This window comes from Macaca mulatta, chromosome 5, assembly GCF_049350105.2.
Source record: "Macaca mulatta isolate MMU2019108-1 chromosome 5, T2T-MMU8v2.0, whole genome shotgun sequence".
NCBI classification, from domain to species: Eukaryota; Metazoa; Chordata; class Mammalia; order Primates; family Cercopithecidae; genus Macaca; species Macaca mulatta.
Genome location: NC_133410.1, coordinates 9,629,678 through 9,650,895, shown reverse-complemented (window position 1 = coordinate 9,650,895; position 21,218 = coordinate 9,629,678). Strand labels below are relative to the sequence as shown.

The window sequence follows — 21,218 nt, the reverse complement described above, 5'->3', positions numbered from 1 at the left end:
AGTACCTCTGACCTCAGTTCAAGCCACTCTCCTCTCACTCTGGGGCACTGAGCCTCATCAGATGCCTGCCAGCAACCACAGTGCCACTTAATGCACGGCATTGGCACGCGCCCCTCTCCCGCGTGTAGTCAGTCCCTCCCCCCATATTTGCTCCTCTCCACCCTCTCCCTACTTGGAACACTCCTGTTCCTCCATGGAACCCCAGCTTAAAGCTTAATGAATCCAGGAGATAATTTGCATCAATTCTTCAGATGAAAAACATAAAGCTGAGAAAGACCGAGCCCTTTACCATGGAAGCCAAGCCCAACCCCAAAGTCCAAGCACTGTTCAGTAGCCAGTGCTGCCCATAAGGACTTGATTCTAAAAATGCAGCCTATAAATCCTGACTATCCCTGGTGCCTGCCCACGGCTAAAATGCTGCCTTTAATTGATTCCGTAAGTATTTGCTGGGAATGTACCATGTTTGTGGTGGAACAGAATAGTGGTTAAGCAGGATCCACTGAGGCCAGGTTGCCTGACTTTATCAGCAGTGAACCACGTGACCTGGGCGACCTCACTGTCTTACATGAGAAACCCAGGGCAGAGTCAGGCATGTTGCAAGAGCCCAGTGAACACTCGCTCTCATTGCTATTGCCAGGCCCTGTATATCGGGAGCATGATCACCATACCCTATTCCTTTCCCTCCTTTACTTTCTTCCCTGGTCCCATTTGGCACCTTCAGTAACTTTGTTTGGCCTGTGGGTACTAGGACATGTAGCTTCATTGTGCTTTGGGGACCGTCTGGTGTCTAAGCCCCAAACAGCTTAAATACAAAACTCTTCCCCATACCACAGTATACTCTTCCTCTTCCTCTACCTCCTCATCTTCCTCCATTTCCTCCTCCTCCTCCTTCTCCTCCTTCTTCTCTTCCTTCTCCTCCTCCTTCCCCTCCTCCTCCTTCTCCTCCTTATCCTTCTCCTCCTTCTTCTCTTCCTTCTCCTCCTCCTTCCCCTCCTCCTCCTCCTTCTCCTCCTTCTCCTCCTCTTCCTTCTCCTCCTTCTCCTCCTCCTCCTCTTTTTCTTTCTTTCTTTTTTTCTTTTTCTTTTCTTTTCTTTGTTTCTTCCTTTCTTTTCTCTCTTTCTTTCTTCTTTCTTTTTCTTTGAGACAGGGTTTTATTCTGTCTTGTAGTGGCACAATCACATCTCAATGCAGCCTTGACCTCCTGGGCTGAAGCGATCCTCCCACATCATCCCCCAGAGTAGCTGGAACTATAGGTACATACCACCATGCCCAGCTAATTTTTGTACTTTTTGTAGAGAAGGGGTCTCACCATGTTGCCCAGGCTGGTCTCGAACTCCTGAGCTCAAGTGATTCACCCACCTTGGCCTCCAAAAGTGCTGGGATTACAGGCATGAGCCACCATGCCCAGTCGCCTTTCTTAATGTAATTTTCTAAAAGTAAAAAATACACACATTACATTATAGTGAAAAAATAACAAGCTCTCCAGTTGGCCTCATTTCTGTAATAGTTATTTGATGTGGTTTCACTTCTTTTGTTTATTTATTTGTTTGTTTCATTTATTGAATAAAGAGTCTTAATGTTTCTTCCTCTTAACTGACTGCTGCTTCTTCTAATTCCTCATCTTGGACTTTCTCCCAAACTGACCTCTAAATGTTGGTATTCCTCAGAATTCATCTGAGGTCCTCTTTACTATCTCTAAGGCCTGCGTAATCACATCCATCTCCAGCACCAAACTTCAACCCCATGTTGTTAATTACCAAATCCCTATCTTCTGCAAACCACCTCTCTTAGCTCCAGACCTGTGTATCTAATGACCCATTGAGCAGTTTTCCTTAGCTAAGTCCCAGGCAGCACAAACTCATAATGGTGAAAATCAGACTCTTCATTTCTAGTCCCATTCTGAAACCCACAATATCCTCTGCAAAGCTTTTCATCCCAGTAAACTCAATTAGCTCTCTTTCCCATCTTCACTCTTCCCCTATCCCATCCATTTTCAGCTCCCAAAATTATATCTGTAAAACATGTGTTGATTGTCTATTTCTCCCCCATTTGCCTAGCTCCTTGCATGGCCCAGTCCCTATCAACTTTTGCCCGGACAATTGCACTAGTCTTCCAATGATACTGATCATCTCCACACCCTCCCTTTCCTCTAGAAGGAACTGCTTTCTGGTGTCTTGCAGAAAAGGCCATGCCTCCTTGCCTCTGGGCCTTTGCACGTGCTGCTCTACCTGCCTGGAATACACTCTTACTCCTATTCGTGCTTCAGGGATCAGCTTGGTTCATCTTTCTCCCTTAAAGCCTTTCCTGAGAATGAAAGCAATTTTGTCTCATTTACATGACCTTTTACTACTACAGAAACTTCTGCTGTGCACACCTTTACCATAACATTTATTCTACATTATAATTATGGTACAAGGATGTGTTTCTTTTATAAACTAACCTTCATTCAGGCAGAGGCCATGTCTTCTGTATTGTCTATTCCCCAGAACATACCATGTGCCTAGTAAGTATTCAACACATGTTTGTTAAACCAGTCATCATTTTTATTTCCTTCCTTCCTTCCTTTCTTTCTCTCTCTCTCTCTTTCTTTCTTTTTCTTTCTTTCTTTCTCTTTCTTTTTCTTTCTCTCTCTCTCTCTCCCTCCCTCCCTCTCTCTCTCTCTCCCTCCCTCCCTCCCCCTCTCTCTCTCTCTCTCCCTCCCTCCCTCCCTCCCTCTCTCTCTCTCTCTCTTTCTTTCAGACAGAGTTTCACTCTCGTTGCCCAGGCTGGAGTGCAGTGGTGTGATCTCGGCTCACCGCAACCTTCGCCTCCTGTGTTCAAGCGATTCTCCTGCCTCAGCCTCCCAAGTAGCTGGGACTACAGGCATGCGCCACCACACCCAGCTAATTTTTGTGTTTTTAGTAGAGACAGGGTTTCACCATGTTGCCAAGGTTGATCTTGAACTCCTGACCTCAGGTGATCTGCCTGCCTTGGCCTCCCAAAGTGCTGGGATTACAGGCTTAAACCACCGCGACAGGCCTTTTACTTTTCATTTTCATTATTTTGCTTTTATTTTTTCCTGCTTATATTCATATCAACTACATACTTCTAGAATATCCACAGAGGACATTTCTATTCTTTTCAACATTTTCTAAAAATCCTAAACTATTAGAGCAGAGAAATTTTGCTATTCCCTATTTTTTCCCAGACATTTAACAGAATTGTACACTGGCTGCTAGTAAAAGGATTCTCGTTTTAATGGAGTCAGATTTTGAATTTCAGTAGCAGTCTGACTGGCAGTCACAGCGTAGTATGGTGACTGGATGAACTGCTCGCGTTTTTATCCACAAAGCAAAACACATGACCTCGGGCTTTTATGGTGACAACATAAACCAGATATATGCTCAGTTGATTTCATTGGCACTAGAAATGGATCAGGTTTCATTTAATTAACCCAGAGGCTTTAGTCAATAGCACAGTCCTTGGAATAGAGCATCTCTCATGTAATTAGATTTAACTGTGGTAGCACCTGGAGCTTATATTGATGATGCTGACCACAATACAAAATGCACCAGAAAATTAGAGCTAAGTATTAAGTAGAGTGCTAAGAAAAGCCACTGATGAACAGTCTTGATAATATAATTTTTGTAGTTAGAAATGCATATTATTATTTTGTCTTATAGTTTTATAATCTCTTTTTCTTTGGCGTTTTTCTTATCATAATCCACTAAGTTTTCTTACTCAGCACACAATTCTAGAAGGTATACAATACTTTCTATGTTCTTCTTCCACTCTATGGTTGACTTTCAATTGGTAAACAGTTTCTATAGATTTTGAGCCCCCACCAGCAAAATGTTGTGTTCCATAGTGACTGTAGCTACAAAGCAAGTTTGAACTCATGGTTTCAAAAAGTGAAGAATAATGATACACACTCACTGAAAAGACCTGAGGAGAACTTATATGGTCCGTTTGTTCCACGTGTAATATTGCCAGCTTGAGAAAGGAGGAGAACATGCCTCCTAGTGCCTTTCAAAACAAATTATTCTTCTAGCTTATCCAGTAAAATATAAACTGCTTTATAACTGTGACTTCAGGCTATTATCATTGACCTTGCCTCTGAGTGGGATTTTACCACCAAGGGGAAATACTAACATTCTTTGAATTCTAACATATTTTCTTATAGTTCTTCATTCACGATGAGCAACCACGGTGTGCAAAACAGAGGTAAGAGCACTGTCAGAATTATCAAATAAACAGGTAAGTCATGATACTGTGATATTGCTGCACTGTGACTTAGCTGTTGTGAACCCCAGAGCCACTGAGCTGATGTGTACAGATGTAATTAGCTCATTTCCATTGCATTACTATGACAATAATTTTAATCCATGATTAAATATGATCACTTAGGTGGTTTCTAGTTTTTCCTCTTATGAATATTATTATGCTATCAACATTAGTATAGATGTTGTCCCATGTATAAAATGTGATCATTTCCCTTCATAAGAAATTGCCTTCATGAAATTGCTCTGTCTTAGGATATGCATCTCTTCAACTGCCCTAGATGTGTTTTCCAAAGTAGACATTGACTGGTCTCACCAACAGTGTGTGAGTCCCCATTGTTCCCCATTCTCTCCAACAGTTGTTTTTGACGAACTTAATTTTTCCCAATCAATTGGGTGCAAAACAAATTTGTCTCAAGAAAAATCTGCAAAATGAAGAAAATAAAACTGACGTCTCTTAGTAACTGTTTGTAAAGTAAAAATCAGAAGGATATCACATCTGTGGCAATGTCTGAAGCGGCAATTATAAATACAGAGTTCCATGACTGTTAGTGGTGGGTGTTGATACTACTAATTATTTTGCACAAACTATTGCCATCATATTCATTTGTCTTTCCTTTTTTCACTCTATGTGCCATGAAGATTCTGTGTTTACATCTAGCACTGGAATCTCTCTTTGTTGAGCCAAAAAAAGAAAAGGGGGTTTAAGCCTGGAGGAAGCAAAGCCCACAGGGTATTGTGGAGAGGATGAGGTTCTCTACTGATACTGCTCCTAATTCTGTCTCTCTTCTTATAGTAAGATCACTTTGAACAAATTAATTATTTGAGCTTTACCTTTCCCCTTTCATAAAATTCAAGTAGTAATGTTAACTGATATACTCATATTAATATAGTATTTGCGCACACACACACACACACACACACACACACACACACAGCCCTCTGCCTGCCACGTAGTAGGCAACTGATACATTTTAATGTCCTTTTTTCCTTTTCTGCATTCTCTTTCTTCTTCCCACCCAAATGACCTCAGTAGACCTGTGGGTTGTCTCACTGACTTCCATCATGCCTTCATATCACTGCTGCCATAAGCCATCTGGGCCTGAGGATGGAAAACCAAGCTGATAAATTCACTTCCCCTCATATACACATTGCTAATGGGTTTCCCAACAGCAGATTCCTTTATTTAAAAGGTGCCCAAAGAGGGCTAAAATAAACCCAATGGACTCAATCCCTAGTCATCAAATGTCAGGAATGGAAGTCCTAAAGGTCAGATCTGAGTGGATGAAGATGAAAAGACTTGGAGCATCCCGGAGGAAAGTCCAGAGGCTGACTGGGCTCAGAAGGGGTGTTACTTATGGAGGTTTTGTTGCAGGGATGGGGAAGCAGAATCATAGCTTAGAGAGAAATCCAGAATCTTAACTTGAAATATAAAATCAAGCACAAATAAAAAAATAAAGAGCAATTGAAGAATGGAATGGAGGAATGGAAATGGCCTTCACAGATATGAGTCCAGTCAAGCACCCCAGGGCTGTAAGTAGATCATCTGTACTAGGGTTGCTTAGGTTACTGTCAGCTAATCTCACCTCATCTCAGAGGAAACAAGTTGCCGAAAGAAGCCTGAGATGGATGGCGAAATGTTTGAGCCTTCATTAGTTCCTGTTTCATAAACAAACATCCAACAAGAACATGGTTTGTACCAAAAATTGGGCTGAACCCAAGAATACGGAGTGGAGACCAGCCCACCTTCTCTTAACCAGTGCTTAAGCACACCTGCGATGTTCCTCCATCAGCTACTGAACCGATACTCATTCTACTGGGTATGAATTCATGCCTGGATCACCAGTACTTGGCGATGTGAAGTAGGCAGAAAACAACACGAAGTCTCTACACTCCTAGAACTATCGGTCTAATGAGCTCTCCAATGCATCAGGTATAGGCATTCTAATGCATCAGGTATAGGCATTCTAATGCATCAGGTATAGGCAGCGGAGTGAAATTGACACCTCCATAGTTGTACATGTTATTATACTTATTTTACAAATGAGAAAACAATTTTGGGGAAGTTCAGTTATTCTTGTTCAGTTACTGCCTGATAAACAGATTTGGCTCAATTCTTCGATAAATGCATTCAAGTTAAACTATTAGGAACCCAAGCAAGTGGATCTCAGGACAGAAAAAAATATTTTGACATGTTGGAAGAGGCCCCAGTTTTGGTTATATTCCAAAGTAGTAATGTTATTCTCTAAGTCTGGGATTGTAGATCATCTGTTTTCTTTTCCTTTTTTATTTTTAGTTTTTGTTCACTAATGCTTTCTCTTTGCTTTAAAATAGATGGCTCTTTTTCTTTTCCTTTTGTTTTTTTCTTGGAGATGGAGTCTCATCATGTCACCCAGGCTGGAGTGCAGTGGCGCAATCTTGGCTCACTGCAAGTTCCGCCTCCCGTGTTCACACCATTCTCCTGCCTCAGCCTCCGGAATAGCTGGGACTACAGGCGCCCGCCACCATGCCCGGCTAATTTTTTGTACTTTTAGTAAAGACAGGGTTTCACCATGTTAGCCAGGATGGTCTCGATCTCCTGACCTCGTGATTCGCCTGCCTCAGCCTCCCAAAGTGCTGGGATTACAGGCGTGAGCCACTGCACCCAGCCTCTTTTTCTTATAAAATTATTTTTTAAATTGTGTATAAGGGTGAATTAAATTTTTCAAATAAATATTTATAGACTATCTGCTTAACATAAAATGCTTTATTATAAGTTACAACAGGGAGGTCTAGAACTGTGTTTCTCTAGTAATATTAGCAACACGCACAGCTAGTCTTGATGGGGTGGCTATATGATCAAACACTGTGCTAAGAGCTTAATCTATAATGCATAAGAATTTTAAATATTAGTAATTATTGATGTCAGTATGGTTTTTCAACCCATGCCTTTTCTATTAGGCTACTCTCCCTCAAATTTATTGTGCACCTCCACTGTGCTAGTCCCAATGTTCTTCCCCTTATCTTGTGGCTTCATTTCTGTGACCCTCCATTCTCCATATGAGGAGAATCCTATTTCATGGGGTTATAAAACTTAAATGTAATGTTTTATTTAAGAAAAAAGATTCCAAAGATTAACTGCTTCAATTATTTTAAAACAAAATCAATTAAATACTTATAGCGAGTTACAGAGTCAGAATTTCTTTCATTCATTCATTCAACAAAGATCCAACCAGGCTTTCAGGGAAAATTTACTTGGCAAACTTGTTATTTTTGTTTCTTTGTTCTGTTTTGTTTTAAGTCATTCTCTGAACAAACTACAAATGCATAGCTGTTTCCAAATGCTCTTTTTCAAGTAGGACTTTTAAAATATCCAGGCAAGGCACTGAAGGTTAAAAAAGAATAAATCAGTTGCCACAATATCATGAAAAATTCATAATCACTGAACATTACTATGCATGCAACACCATCTAAGTGATAGGAAATACCGAAAATGGTTATTTTTTCCTCTTATGTTCCTATTTCTTCAATCCATGTTGAAAAGTTAATTATGGCCATTTAAATAAGTCTCAAGTCAATTGTATTGTGTATTAGTACAGCTCTGTTGGCTTTCTCTTGGTTAGGATTTGCCTGGTATACAGGTCTCCATCCTTTTGCTCTCTGTGTCATTACATGTTAGAAGTGCAATTAGCAAATAGCTGGAATTTTTAAATCAATCTGCATCTGATTTTTAAAGGTAAGTTTGCACCTTTCATACTTATTGTGCTTACTGATATTTTGGGGTCTGTTTTTATATATGTTGTGCCTCCTATTTGTCCTGCTTTGTATTTAATTTTTTTGTCCTGCTGTATACTAGATTCATCTCGCCTTTATTTTCCTTTCTTTCTTTTTCTTGGAAGTTATACATTCCAGTATCAGTCTTCTTTTGGTTACCCTAAATATTTTTAACAATGGCATGCTAAAATTTTAGCAATCTGAAATTCATATTTTCTTTTCAAACAATACAAAAAACTTAGAATGCTTTATTTCCGAAAGTGCAGATTCTTCACTGTGTTTGAAAGTTAAATTTTTTTATTTATAAAATAACATTTTAAAACTAGGAATGGCTCTAGTTTTATTCTCATTTTTTAAAATATAAATTGATGGCTGAAATTAACCACAATTAAGGTAATTTAAACTTTAAGTGATCAAACAGTTTTCTGCAACAAATATTTTGATACAAAGAAGCCCTCATAACAAACATCCTTAAGCTCAACATTAAAAGCAACAATCCTGGCCAGGCGTTGTGGCTCACGCCTATAATCCCAGCACTTTGGGAGGCCATGGTGGGCGGATCCCCTGAGGTCAGAAGTTCAAAACCAGCCTGGCCAACATTGCGAAACCCTGACTCTACTAAAAATACAAAAATTAGCTGGGTGTGGTGGCAGGTGTCTGTAATTCCAGCTACTCGGGAGGCTGAGACAGGAGAATCGCTTGAACTGGGGAGGTAGACGTTGCAGTGAGCCAAGATTGTGCCATTGCATTCCAGCCTGGGCAACAAGAGCAAAACTCCGTCTCAGAAAAAAAAAAAAAAAAAAGCTACAATCTTTGGTTCTCCTTAGAATAAAATTGTCAATGGATCAGAAGTAGTGTTCTTCTTAGTAAACTTAGAGATAAATTTGGCTTTTTGATTACAAGAAGCAGAATTAGCGCCTATATAATCTAAATATTATGGAAAATGGCATTTATTTGCTAATGTTTAATATTTCATCTCAAAAATTTACTGGATCAAAAGCAACCCATCCTTTCAAAGTTCTTGTTAAGTTACTAAGCATAACTGTAACTTTGGTTATGTTTTTAAAAATGAATTACAACTAAAAAACTTATAATTCTATATTCACACTGATTACCTCTTTTCCATTTCATATGTTATTTTTGCCTAATATTTTACTTACATAATGTTTATCTATCCTGAAGGTTTTATGTTTTTAAAATAGTTACTCTTTGCTTAAAATTACCAATAAATTTACAGCTGTCTTGCTTGGTATTCCTCCTTATACTTCACTCCATGTTTGTGGTCTAAATTTCAAAATATATATATATTTTATTATTATTAACTGGGAAGACATGCAATAAAAATGTTATTTTGATTGAGGTATGTAGAGAAAATAGCACATTAACATTTGACAAGTGGTAGTGTCTTAAAGTTTAGGTGTCATGTGAAATCAAACCCCTATCAATGAACTTTTTATATTCTGCTACTTTAAAATCCCTCGGTCTGTCTTGTACTTGAATTTATCTTTTATCCAGGCAGGATTGTGCAACATCATGTATTGATGACTTGGAAAATAATGGATAATAGACATAAACAGGACTGCCACTGTTGATACATGTTATTATGTAATATATTTTTTAAATCACATTTGCACCACCCACCACATTAGAAAAGTATAAATGTTGGGTTTCTGTTATGTTACAGTGGCAGATGCAAGATTCCTCAAACTCCAGTTTGCACTTGCAAAGTCCAATCTTATGATCAGGAACAGACACGGCCCCTTGTTTTCCATGAAGTGACAGGCTCACTTTGTTCATTTTTAGTAACGTATCTGTCAGATATCGAGGTCGGAATAACAATAGCTTGTCAGTCATTCTTTTGGGTTAAAAAGTATGATATTTCATTTTTTAAAGTTATTCTTTCAAGTTGAAAAAAATAGTGTTTCCAAAATAGGTAATGAACTTGTCCTGTTTAAAAAAATGAACAGAGTTCATTACACACAGAACAGAGTAGACAATTGGGGGAGAAGTGAGGATGTGGATGGAGAAATATGAATAGACAGTCCATTCAGAGCCTTATGGACAGAAGGAAAACACTTACATTTTCTTCTAGGCAGAAAGGAAATCATATCAGAAATTTTACCAAGGGGAGTGGCAGAGTCAGAATTCCAATTTTTTTTTTTTTTTTTTTTTTTTGAGATGGACTCTTGCTCTGTCACCCAGGCTGGAGTGCAGTGGCATGATCTCGGCTCACTGCAACCTCCGCCTCCCTGGTTCAAGCGGGTCTCCTGCCTCAGCCTCCCTAGTAGCTGGGATTACAGGAGTGTGCCACCACGCCCGGATAATTTTTATATTTTTAGTAGAGACGGGGTTTCACTGTGTTAGCCAGGATGGTCTCCATATCTTGACCTCGTGATCCACCCACCTCGGCCTCCCAAAGTGCTGGGATTACAGGTGTGAGCCACCACGCCTGGCTCAGAATTACATTATTAAAAGATGACTCTGGGAGTCCTAAGGAAAGAGAGGAGGAAGTGCAAAGCTACAGGCAGAGAACAAAACAGAGAGAATTAAGGTCACTGGGTGAGCTGATGTGGTGTTGACCAAGAAGGTCCTCACAGATATAGGAAGGAGCGAAGGGTTTCAGTTCCTTTTAGGAGGTGGGGGACAGCCTGCACCAGTCACAAAATCACACTGAAATGTGAATTTAACCTTTCCAGATCATAGAGGAGCCTTGCAGCCCTGTTCTCCTCAGAGATGCCAGCCTCCAGCCAGCTGCAGCCCTCACGAAAATATACCACCCTATAAATACACAAGCTGGAGACCACCTTTCCCCAAAAGGTCTGATAGAAAGGTAAGCAGACATTTCTCTGCCAAGTCCTTCTAGATATACTTGGCATCTAAATAGAGCTTTCCTGAACAATGCCCAAAATGAGATTATTTATGTTTGACTTTAACTTTTTCCCTTCTGGCTACATATTACTGGGTTTTACTATTTTTAAAGTATTTTAATATTTTTAAATATGTTGCTATATAACATATTATGTTGGTCTCTCACCAGATTCTTTGACTGGCATGTTTCCAGATTCTAAAGTGTTTTTTAAAAATTAATCCAAAAATATAGATATTTAGACATGTGTTTTATATTTACCGGCTGTCCAATAATCTTGTGGGGGGTTAACTAGGATATACAGGTTGCAATTTTTTTCCAGCAAAAGATTCATGTATTACACACTCATTTCAGTTAACAGTCCAGTGACCATTAGTTGAGCAGTTATTGTGCCAGATAATGTGCTAGAGGTTATGGTCCCCACCCTAATGGAGATGTAAAGAGTGGGGAGATGCAAATGGATGCTAACTGTGTTCTTGTGTGTCCATCATCTATTTTGTGGTCTCTTTCTAAAATATGCTCATTCCCTACAATTGATTATTTTTGCACCGTTTTTCACTTACATTACCCTATGGTGGGGGGATAAAGCTTTCACTGTATCTTGTATGCTTTCTCTCCATCACATTAGATGTTATTTATTAAAGTCTTTCACTGTAAAACCCCAGAGGATGTGCCTCTTCCAGGTCTCCATCCCACACCCTGCTATTACTCACTGTCCTGCTACAGAGCTTGTGAAGATTTCTAAGCAGAAGCAGAATGAATAGGATATCTCTGGTGAATTCTTACAGTATCCTAAAGCTCTTTTGTTATCCTTATATTCATATTAATTTCTACCAATTCTAAAAGGGTCTCATAATCTGAAATTAGACTTTGGAAAATATTTTCACATCCTGGCCAGGCATGGTGGCTCACGCCTGTAATCTCAGCACTTTGGGAGGCCAAGGTGGGTAGATCACCTGAGGTCAGGAGTTTGAGACCAGCCTGACCAACATGGAGAAACTCTATCTCTACCAAAAATACAAAAATTAGCCAAGTGCAGTGGCACATGCCTGTAATCCCAGCTACTTGGGAGGCTGTGGCAGGAGAATCACTTGAACCTGGGAGGCAGAGGTTGCAGTGAGCTGAGATCGCACCACTGCACTCCAGCCTGGGCAACAGAGCTAGACGTTGCCACAAAAAAAAAAAACAAAAAAAAACCACACGTCCTGCTTTTATTGTCCCTTGTCATGCACTCGCCTTCCTTTTGCTCTTTCATCTTCTTCATAAACATGGGGATCCCTTGGTTCTAACTAGAGCTAACTAGAGGTCTACACAAGGTCACGCTCCCTCCCAGATCCCGAATTCCTCATAGGCATGAGACAGGCTTGGACCACATCAGGATTTCCCCGATTTCAGGTATTTGAATGTGCCTTTATGATTTGTGGCATATCTATGTCCTGTCAATAATAACATTTACTTAACAATACTCTTTAAGGTGACCTGTTTTCACTTGATATCACTATCCTTGTTAATTTTTTTTTTAAACCAGTGTTATATATCATAGAAAGTGACTTTAGAAGTAACTCCATTCAGGCCAGGTGCGGTGGCTGACGCCTGTAATCCCAGCACTTTGGGAGGCCGAGGTGTGCGGATCACAAGGTCAGGAGATCGAGACCATCCTGGCCAACAGGGTGAAACCCCATTTCTACCAAAAATACAAAAATTAGCTGGGCATGGTTGCACGGGCCTGTAGTCCCAGCTACTCGGGAGGCTGAGGCAGGAGAATTGCTTGAACCAGGGAGTTGGAGGTTGCAGTGAGCCAAGATCGTGCCATTGCACTCCAGCCTGGCAACAGAGTGAGACTCCATCTCAAAAAAAAAAAAAAAAAAAAGTAATTTCATTCCTTAGCGTATGCCCCAAAGAATTGAAAGCAAAGACTCAGATATTTGTACACCCACATTCATAAAATTATTTGTAATAGACAAAAGATGGAAACAACTTCTATGTCCATTGACAGATGAATGGATAAACGAAATGGTACACACACGCACACAATGAAACAGGAATAAAGGAATAAAAGGAATAAAAAAGGAATAAAATTCTAACATGTGATACAATATACAAGAACCTTGAAAACATTATGCTGAGTGAAATAAGTCAGACACGGAGGACAAATATATGACTCCACGTATACAAGGTGCCTAGAACAGGCAAATTCGTAGAGACAGAGGGTAGGATGGTGGTAACTGAGCCCTGAGGAAGGAGGTGGAGGTAATGGAGAGTTATTCTTTAATGGATACAGAGTTTCAGTTTGGAGTCATTAGAAACTTTTGGAGATGGATAGTGGAAATGGCTGTAAAGCAATGTGAATGTACTTATTGCCACGGAATTGGTTAAAATGGTAAATCTTATTATATTGTTGCCGAAAAGAGTCAAATTCTGGAAAATATTTGAAGAGATTTATTCTGAGCCAAATATGAGTGACCATGGCCCATGACACAGTCCTCAGGAGGTCTTGAGAGCGTGTGCCCGACAGGGTACAGCTTGGTTTTATACTTTTTAGGGAGATAGGAGACTTCAATCAAATACACCTTTTTTCTTTTTCTTTTTTTTTTTTTGTTTTCTTTTTTTTTTTTTTTTTTTTTTGAGACAGAGTTTCACTCTTTTTGCCCAGGTTGGAGTGCTATGGTGTGATCTCGGTTCACTGCAACCACTGCTTCCCAGGTTTAAGTGATTCTCCTGCCTCCCGAGTAGCTGGGATTACAGGTGTGCGCCACCACACCTGGCTAATTTTGTATTTTTAGTAGAGACAGGGTTTCACCATGTTGGCCAGGCTGGTCTCCAACTCCTGACCTCAGGTGATCCACCTGCCTCAGCCTCCCAAAGTGTTGGGATTACATTTAATAAATACATTGTTTCAGTCCAGAAAGGTGGGACAGCTTGAAGTGGGGCCTTCCAGGTTATAGATAAATTTCAAATTTTTCTGGTTAACAATAGGTTGAGTTTATCTAAAGACCTGGGATCAACAGAAAGGGAATATCACTGATAGATAGAGGTCTTTTTATCGGTTAAGATAAGGGATTTTGGACCAAAGTTCTTATTGTACAGATGAAGCCTTCAGGTAGCAGGCTTCAGAGAGAATAGAGTGTAAATGCTTCCTCTCAGACTTAAAGTCTGTGTTGATGTTAATGACGGAGAGGTATAATGAGGCATGTCTGACCCCTAATTCCCGTCATGACCCAAACCAGTCTTTCGGGTTAAATTTTAACAGTGCCCTGGCAGAGGAGGAAGTCCATTCAGATGGACTTAGGAGGCCTTAGAATTATATTTTTGGTTTACAATATTTTCCCTAATTAAAAAGAAATTCATTGCAATATAAACAAAACAAGCTATTAAACTGTAGCAGGATCCCATCACCTGCTAATGACTCTCAGCATAAGGACTGCTCCTCTTCTGTTAAAGAAGAGATTAGAAATGTCAGACAGATATTAAAGATGCATTAGGCCAAAATGAAACATTCCTTTTGAATTATTCAGGGGAACTAGAAAGAGAATTAGAAGGGACTCCCTTCCCCACAAGTGATTCTGAGATATGTAATTCAGTTTCTGAGCACCAGTTACATTCACCAGCCATCCCGCATGACCACACCTGGAGAAACATAGGACTCATCTCTAAACGTCTTCCAACTTGGACAAATAAATAAAAACAGAGTAGATGAAATGCACCATGACTGAGCTCTGCCAAGTCCATGGACTGGAAGCAGTAGACCACTTCAAGCTTAGACAGTTCACGTTTCAGTGGGGAGATGGGGCTCCACGGCTTCCCTTTGTCTCTAGAGCCTGTCACATGGCTTTGCTGGAGTGAGGCAGAGCTGGTCCTGCCATGGACCTTTTCAGCAAGGGGGTAGGGACTAGGTCAAATAAGAGGTGAGTTTTGGACCAGGCGCGGTGGCTCACACCTGTAACCTCAGCACTATGGGAGGCCAAGGCATGTGGATCACCTGAGGTCAGGAGTTTGAGACCAGCCTGACCAACATGGTGAAGCCCAGTCTCTACTAAAAATACAAAAATTAGTCGGGCATGGTGGCACATGCCTGTAATCCAGCTACTTGGGAGGCTGAAGCAGGATAATTGCTTGAACCCAGGAGGCAGAGGTTGCAGTGAGCCGAGATTGTGCCACTTTCCAGCCTGGGCAACAAGAGTGAAACTCTGTCTCTCAAAAACAAAAAAACAAAAAAAAAAAGAGGTGACTTTTAGTCCCAATCTTGATGCAAAAGAATGGCTGAGCTGGGTAGGCAGAGGTGAAGACCAGGAGGGATTCCAAGCAGTAGGGCCAGTTCTGTTCTATTCCTGAAGCTGTGTGTGTCCAGAGTACAAGCACTTTTGTCTGGCCAGACCCATGTCTGAAATGGGGTGGCAGGAAGTGAGACTGCAGGGTTGAGTTAGAGCTAACTCATACCGTTCCAGATGGTGTTCACATCAGTGTGTTCTCACGTGAACAGAATCAGAATCTCAGTATTGAATGTATCAGGTTTATTTTTCAGTGGACCAGAGACTCCAAATGAATGAGAGACAAAAGACCTGACATCACGTACCTAACTCTTGCCAACCATGTGACAGGTTTTGACAACTTTTTTTTTTTGAGACGGTGTCTCGCTCTGTCACCAGGCTGGAATGCAGTGGTGCAATCTCGGCTCACTGTAACTGCCACTTCCCAGGTTCAAGCGATTCTCCTGCCTCGGCCTCCTGAGTAGCTGGGATTATAGGCACGTGCCACCATACCCGGCTAATTTTTGTATTTTTAGTAGAGACGAGGTTTCACTGTGTTGGCCAGGCTGGTCTCGATCTCCTGACCTCTTGATCTGGCCACCTCGGCCTCCCAACGTGCTGGGATTACAGGCATGAGCTACCACGCCCAGCTCAGGTTTTGACTTTCTGAACCTTCACTGTCCATCTTCACTAGGGTTAATACTACCTGACATGCCTACTTCAAAGATGTGTTGTAGGGATGGACTGATATGCTACTAAATAAGGAAGGACCTTATAGATGCTGGACTCACAAGGAGGGTTATTTAATATTACGATCCTCGGAACCCTGTGAAGGAATTGCAAGTCCATGATGCATCTCCCTGACTGCCTTTCCTTCTCCCAGTTAGTCTGGATTTTATCATCAAAAGAATTTAAAATCATTTAACAGTGATATAAATAAAGCAGCGTGGCCCAGGGAGAAAGCTAGATAAACTAGGATCCGAATCATAGCTCAGCCGCCTGTGCCTCTAGAGAAGTGGCAGAGATGGACTCTTTCTCCCTCCCTGCTGTTTGTATGTTACTAGGGCAGTGTAGGCTTCACAAACAACACATATTTCCACCTCAACAAGCCTCAGCAGCTGAAGATTCAGAAAGCACTGATAGATAGCGGGCTTATCATCTGTTCTGAGGGTGGTGCTGAAGGACCTTTCTCAACAGATTCCCGTTGACTTCAGAATTCCCCAGATGCAGTAACTTTTTCTGTGTCTCCCTGCCCCAAGTATCTGTGGGCTTCTCCAAGTTCAGGGACTAAATGTTAGGCACTGAATATCTACTATAGATTAAACTGTGATTAGGCACTGGTGGAACAAAAGTAAATTTTGAATTAATTAATCAATAATTCATACTTTCCTTTGACCCTAAAATGTTTGTAATTGATTCTGTTCTGCAGGATTTCCAGCACAATGAATGGTACATTGGAGAGTACAGCCGCCAGGCAGTCGAAGAGGCATTCATGAAGGAGAACAAGGTAATGCCTTTCACATGGTCCACCGTCATTGTTTCCATAGGCATCTTAAGGTTCTCTGCTCATGTGTCACAAGATGTAACAAGCAACTTGCTTTCATGTATTATTTCCTGCATCACCCTGCATTTCTCAACGCTGGGAGGCTGTAGTTGAAAAAGGCATTTAACATGGAGAGTTTCAGGCCAGGTGCAGTGGCTCGCCCCTGTAATCCTAGTACCTTGGGAGGCCGAGGTAGGTGGCTCACTTGAGGTGAGGAGTTTGAGACCAGCCTGAACAACATGATGAAACCCTGTTTCCACTAAAAATACAAAAAAAAAAAAACAAAAAACAAAAAAACAAAGAAATTAGCCAGGTGTGGTGGCACGTGCCTGTAATCCAAGCTACTCAGGAGGCCGAGACACAAGAATCACTTGAACCTGTGAGGTGGAGGTTTCAGTGAGCCAAGATTGTGCCACTGCACTCCAGCCTGGGCAACAGAGTGAGATGCTGTCTCAAAAATAAATAAAATAAAATAAAATAAAATAATAAAAACAAGAAAACATGAAGAGGACTGGGTGCAGTGGTTCACGCCTATAATCCCAGCACTTTGGGAGGCCGAGGTGGGTGGATCATCTGAGGTCAAGAGTTTGAGACCAGCTTGGTCAATATGGCGAAACCCTGCCTCTACTAAAAATACAAAAATTAGCCAGGCGTGGTGGCAGGCACCTGTAATCCCAGCTACCCAGGAGGCAGAGACACAAGAATTGCTTGAACCTGGGAGGCGGAGGTTGCAGTGAGCCAAGATTGTACCACTGCACTCCAGCCTGGGCAATGGAGTGAGATGCTGTCTCAAAAATTAATTAATTAACTAAATTAAATAAAAATATAAAAACAAAAAAAAAACATGAAGAGGACCGGACGCGGCAGTTCATGCCTATAATCCCAGCACTTTGGAGGCTGAGGCGGGTGGATCACCTGAGGTCAGGAGTTCAAGACCAGCCTGGCCAACGTGGTGAAACCCCGTCTCTACTAAAAATACAAAAATTAGCCAGGCGTGGTGGTGGGTGCCTGTATTCCCAGCTACTCATGAGGCTGAGACAGGAGAATCGCTTGAAGCCGGCAGGCAGAGGTTGCCGTGAGCCGAGATCGTGCCACTGCACTCCAGCCTGGGCCACAGAGCAAGACTTTGTCTCAAAAACAAAAAACATGGAGAGTTTCAGGCCTGAGGCTTGGTTGTGCTAATTATCAGCTGTGTGGCTTTCTCAAGTTTCTAAATAACTTCCCATGTAGATTTATTCATTTGTAAAATGAAACATAGTAAAATCAACCCTAAGGAACTATTTTGAAGATGAAATATGGATACTGGACTATAGAGGTCACAATAGAAGGGGCTTCCTTCTGCTTTCATCAAGGTTTATCTCCTTAATCAAGGTTTGCCCAAGGTACTGTAGGGTGTTTATGTCTCACTTCTTTGAGAAAGGAGCAGGGATTGTGAAGGCTGCAAAAGTCAGGATATGGTAGGTTACGCTGCAGTAACAACCCCAAGATCTCAGTTGCTTAACATAATGAAACTTTACTTTTGCTTGCAAACCATGTTCAGGATGGGTTTGGGTGGATAAACCCAGGCTGCTGGGGCTCCATCTCAATGGTGTGCTTCTACCCTCACACTCTGACTCGTAATACATCCTCTCAGAAGTAACATAGTTTACTTCCGCTTACACATTTTTGACCAAAGGAAGTCACGTGACCAAACTTAACTTCGAAGACAGTGAGGAAGTACAAACCTACATGTGACTGAAAGGAGAAAAGAACTGGAATACTTGTCATCAGGTCAAATGACTACCACAACCATCATCCCAAAGAGCAAATGATTATCAAGCAATGACTATGTGCAGAGAACTATGAGATTGCTTAGAAGTTATAGAAAGTGTCTCAAGACTGATGCAACATCAAAACCTATCCCCAGCTAATCAGTACAATGGGCATTGTTGAAAGAGGTAACCCAAACATGAATGAATTAATCAGTGAATAAATGAGAGGTCTACAATAAATTTTCATAAAACCTAGCTCTCAGAATTGATGTTGTAAAATTAAATAAATGATATGTATAAGTTGCTATGGTAAGCAGAATCATGCCCACTCCAAAGATGTTCACACCCTAATCCCCAGAACCTATGAATATGTCACCTTCATAGAAAAGGGGACTTTGCAGATGTGAAGGTAAGGATGTTGAGAAGGGGAAGTAACTATGCATTATCTGGGTGAGTTCAATATAATCACAAAGGTCCTTGTAAGAGGGAACCAGGAGTTTCAGAGTCAGAGAAGGGACGTGATAATGAAAGTAGAGGTCAGATGAATGGGAGAGCCACAAGCCAGGGATCTTGTTGGCCTCCAGAAACTGGAAAAGTCATGGAAACAAAGTCTCTCCTATTGATTTTAACCCAGCAAGACTCATGTTAGACTTCTGACCTCCAGGACTGTAAGAGAATACATTTCTGTTTTACATCACTAATTTCATGGTAATGTGTTATAGCAGCAATAGGAAATGATACCATTGCTTACAAAGTATCTTGAACACACACGGAATAAATGGAATATCCCATTTCCTAGATGAGGAAACTGAGGCTAAGCCAATATGTTGGTCATAAAGTAGAGAAAGTGACAGAACATGCATTCAAGATCAGTGCTCTTTTCACAAAATCCCAGCTGACTCTAGTAGCCCTCAAAGTTCTTTTCACAGCCCGGGTGGAGAGCCCTGGGTGGTTGGCTGATGCAGCTTCTTGAGGACCCTCCTTTCCTCCTTCCAGGGAATCTGGCCATGCCTTGGTAGAGTGGCGAACCTGGTGATGGTAGATTCCAACGCTGGCTGTCGTTCTTGGCTAATCTGTGCCCAGGGCACATTGCACTCACAGAGCCTGTTTTCCATCAGAAGAACTAGTCTTAGCAGACCTCCTTCCAGGAGCCCATGTGTGGATTGTGCTGGAAAAGCAATATGCATGTGACCTGATGCTCTTCCGGCAGCATTTGGGCGCTCAGCAAATGCTCCCTTCCTCTCTTTCTGTGTGCCTGCTTCTGCCTCTTCCCAAGAAACTTATACCATAGCAACTTATACGTATAACTTATTTTAATTTTAAGAAAATAAAATCTCAGTTAAATGACTTCATATGCTCCCTTTCATATTCTACTTTTCTGTTTGTCTCAGTTCTGTCAAAATGTGTTTCCCATTTATGAAAGATAATTTATTTTAAATTTCAGAATTACTCAGATTTATTTTGACAAATCATTTCAGAGTTTAAGAGGATAAACCCAAAAATTGGCCGTGAGTTTTGGCCTCTTCTCTCCTTCTGATCTTTGGCAGTGCTCTGGGCTTGAACATTAAGGCTTCAATTATGACTAAACATTTTAGGCAGAACAAGTTCCAGAAAATTCTGCCATCCTATTTTATACAGTCAGAGGCTTGTGTATTTAAAGGGTGAGGATTTGGTTTGGCTTTTCAGTATTCCATTTAGTAACTGTGATGCTTTAGGGGATTCACTTAAGCCTTTAGACTTTTATTCCTTTACTTGTAAAATAAGAATAAAATTTTTCCATCAATGTTTATGTAAAGAACCCAACGTTTATGTAAAGAACCTGTAAATAGGCTGGGTGCAGTGGCTTACGCCTGTAATCCCAGTACTTTGGGAAGCCGAGGTGGGTAGATCACGAGGTCAGGAGATTGAGACCATCCTGGCTAACACGGTGAAACCCCGTTTCTACTAAAAATACAAAAAAAATTAGCCACGTGTGGTGGCGGGCACCTGTAGTCCCAGCTACTCGGGAGGCTGAGGCAGGAGAATGGCGTGTACCTGGGAGGCGGAGCTTGCTGTGAGCCGAGATCGTGCCACTGCACTCCAGCCTGGGCGACAGAGCAAGACTACGTCTCAAAAAAAAGAACCTGTAAATGAACCAGGCACAGTGGCTCACACCTATAATCCCAGCACTTTGGGAGGCTGAGGTGGGCAGATCATGAGGTCAGGAGTTTGAGACTAGCCTGGCCAACATGGTGAAACCCCGTCTTTACAAAAAAGACAAAAATTAGCCAGGCGTGGTGGTGGGTGCCTATTATCCCAGCTACTCATGAGGCTGAGGCAGGAGAATCACTTGAACCCTGGAGGCGGAGGTTGCAGTGAACTGAGATTGCGCCACTGCACTCCAGCCTGGGCAACAGAGAAAGACTCCATCGTAAAAAAAAAAAAAAAAGTCCTCTAAATGAAACAATGTGTGCAAAGTGTTTGGCAATTCTCAATGCACCTTAGCTACCAGTATCATCATAACATCACTATCATGTTACAATATTATTTATAGATTTTGTATACTTAAAGTATTGCTATGTTGTATTATATAGTATTACCATTATTATATATCTATAAGTATTCATTATAGAAATATATACTTATATATAGCTATTATAAAATATAGAGAATTATATATCATAATTTATTATTATAGCTATAAATCACTATATATATAATCTATATTTATCATGCTTTTTTTTTTTGAGACAGGGTCTCACTCTGTCACCCAGGATGGAATGCAGTGGTGAGATCTCGGCTCACTGCAACCTCCGCCTC

General features: G+C 41.1%; 1 protein-coding gene across 2 annotated transcripts in view; it reads left to right on the top strand.

Moving 5' to 3' along the window:
* The window catches only part of CLNK (cytokine dependent hematopoietic cell linker), a 246,907-nt gene that overhangs the window by 209,310 nt on the left and 16,379 nt on the right, over positions 1–21,218 (top strand). For both annotated transcript variants that reach the window (XM_015138006.3, XM_015138007.3), the window contains exons 15-17: positions 4,163–4,203; positions 10,709–10,842; positions 16,555–16,632. In XM_015138006.3, the coding sequence (XP_014993492.1) occupies positions 4,163–4,203; positions 10,709–10,842; positions 16,555–16,632 (253 nt within the window). The remainder of the gene's footprint in view (positions 1–4,162; positions 4,204–10,708; positions 10,843–16,554; positions 16,633–21,218) is intronic.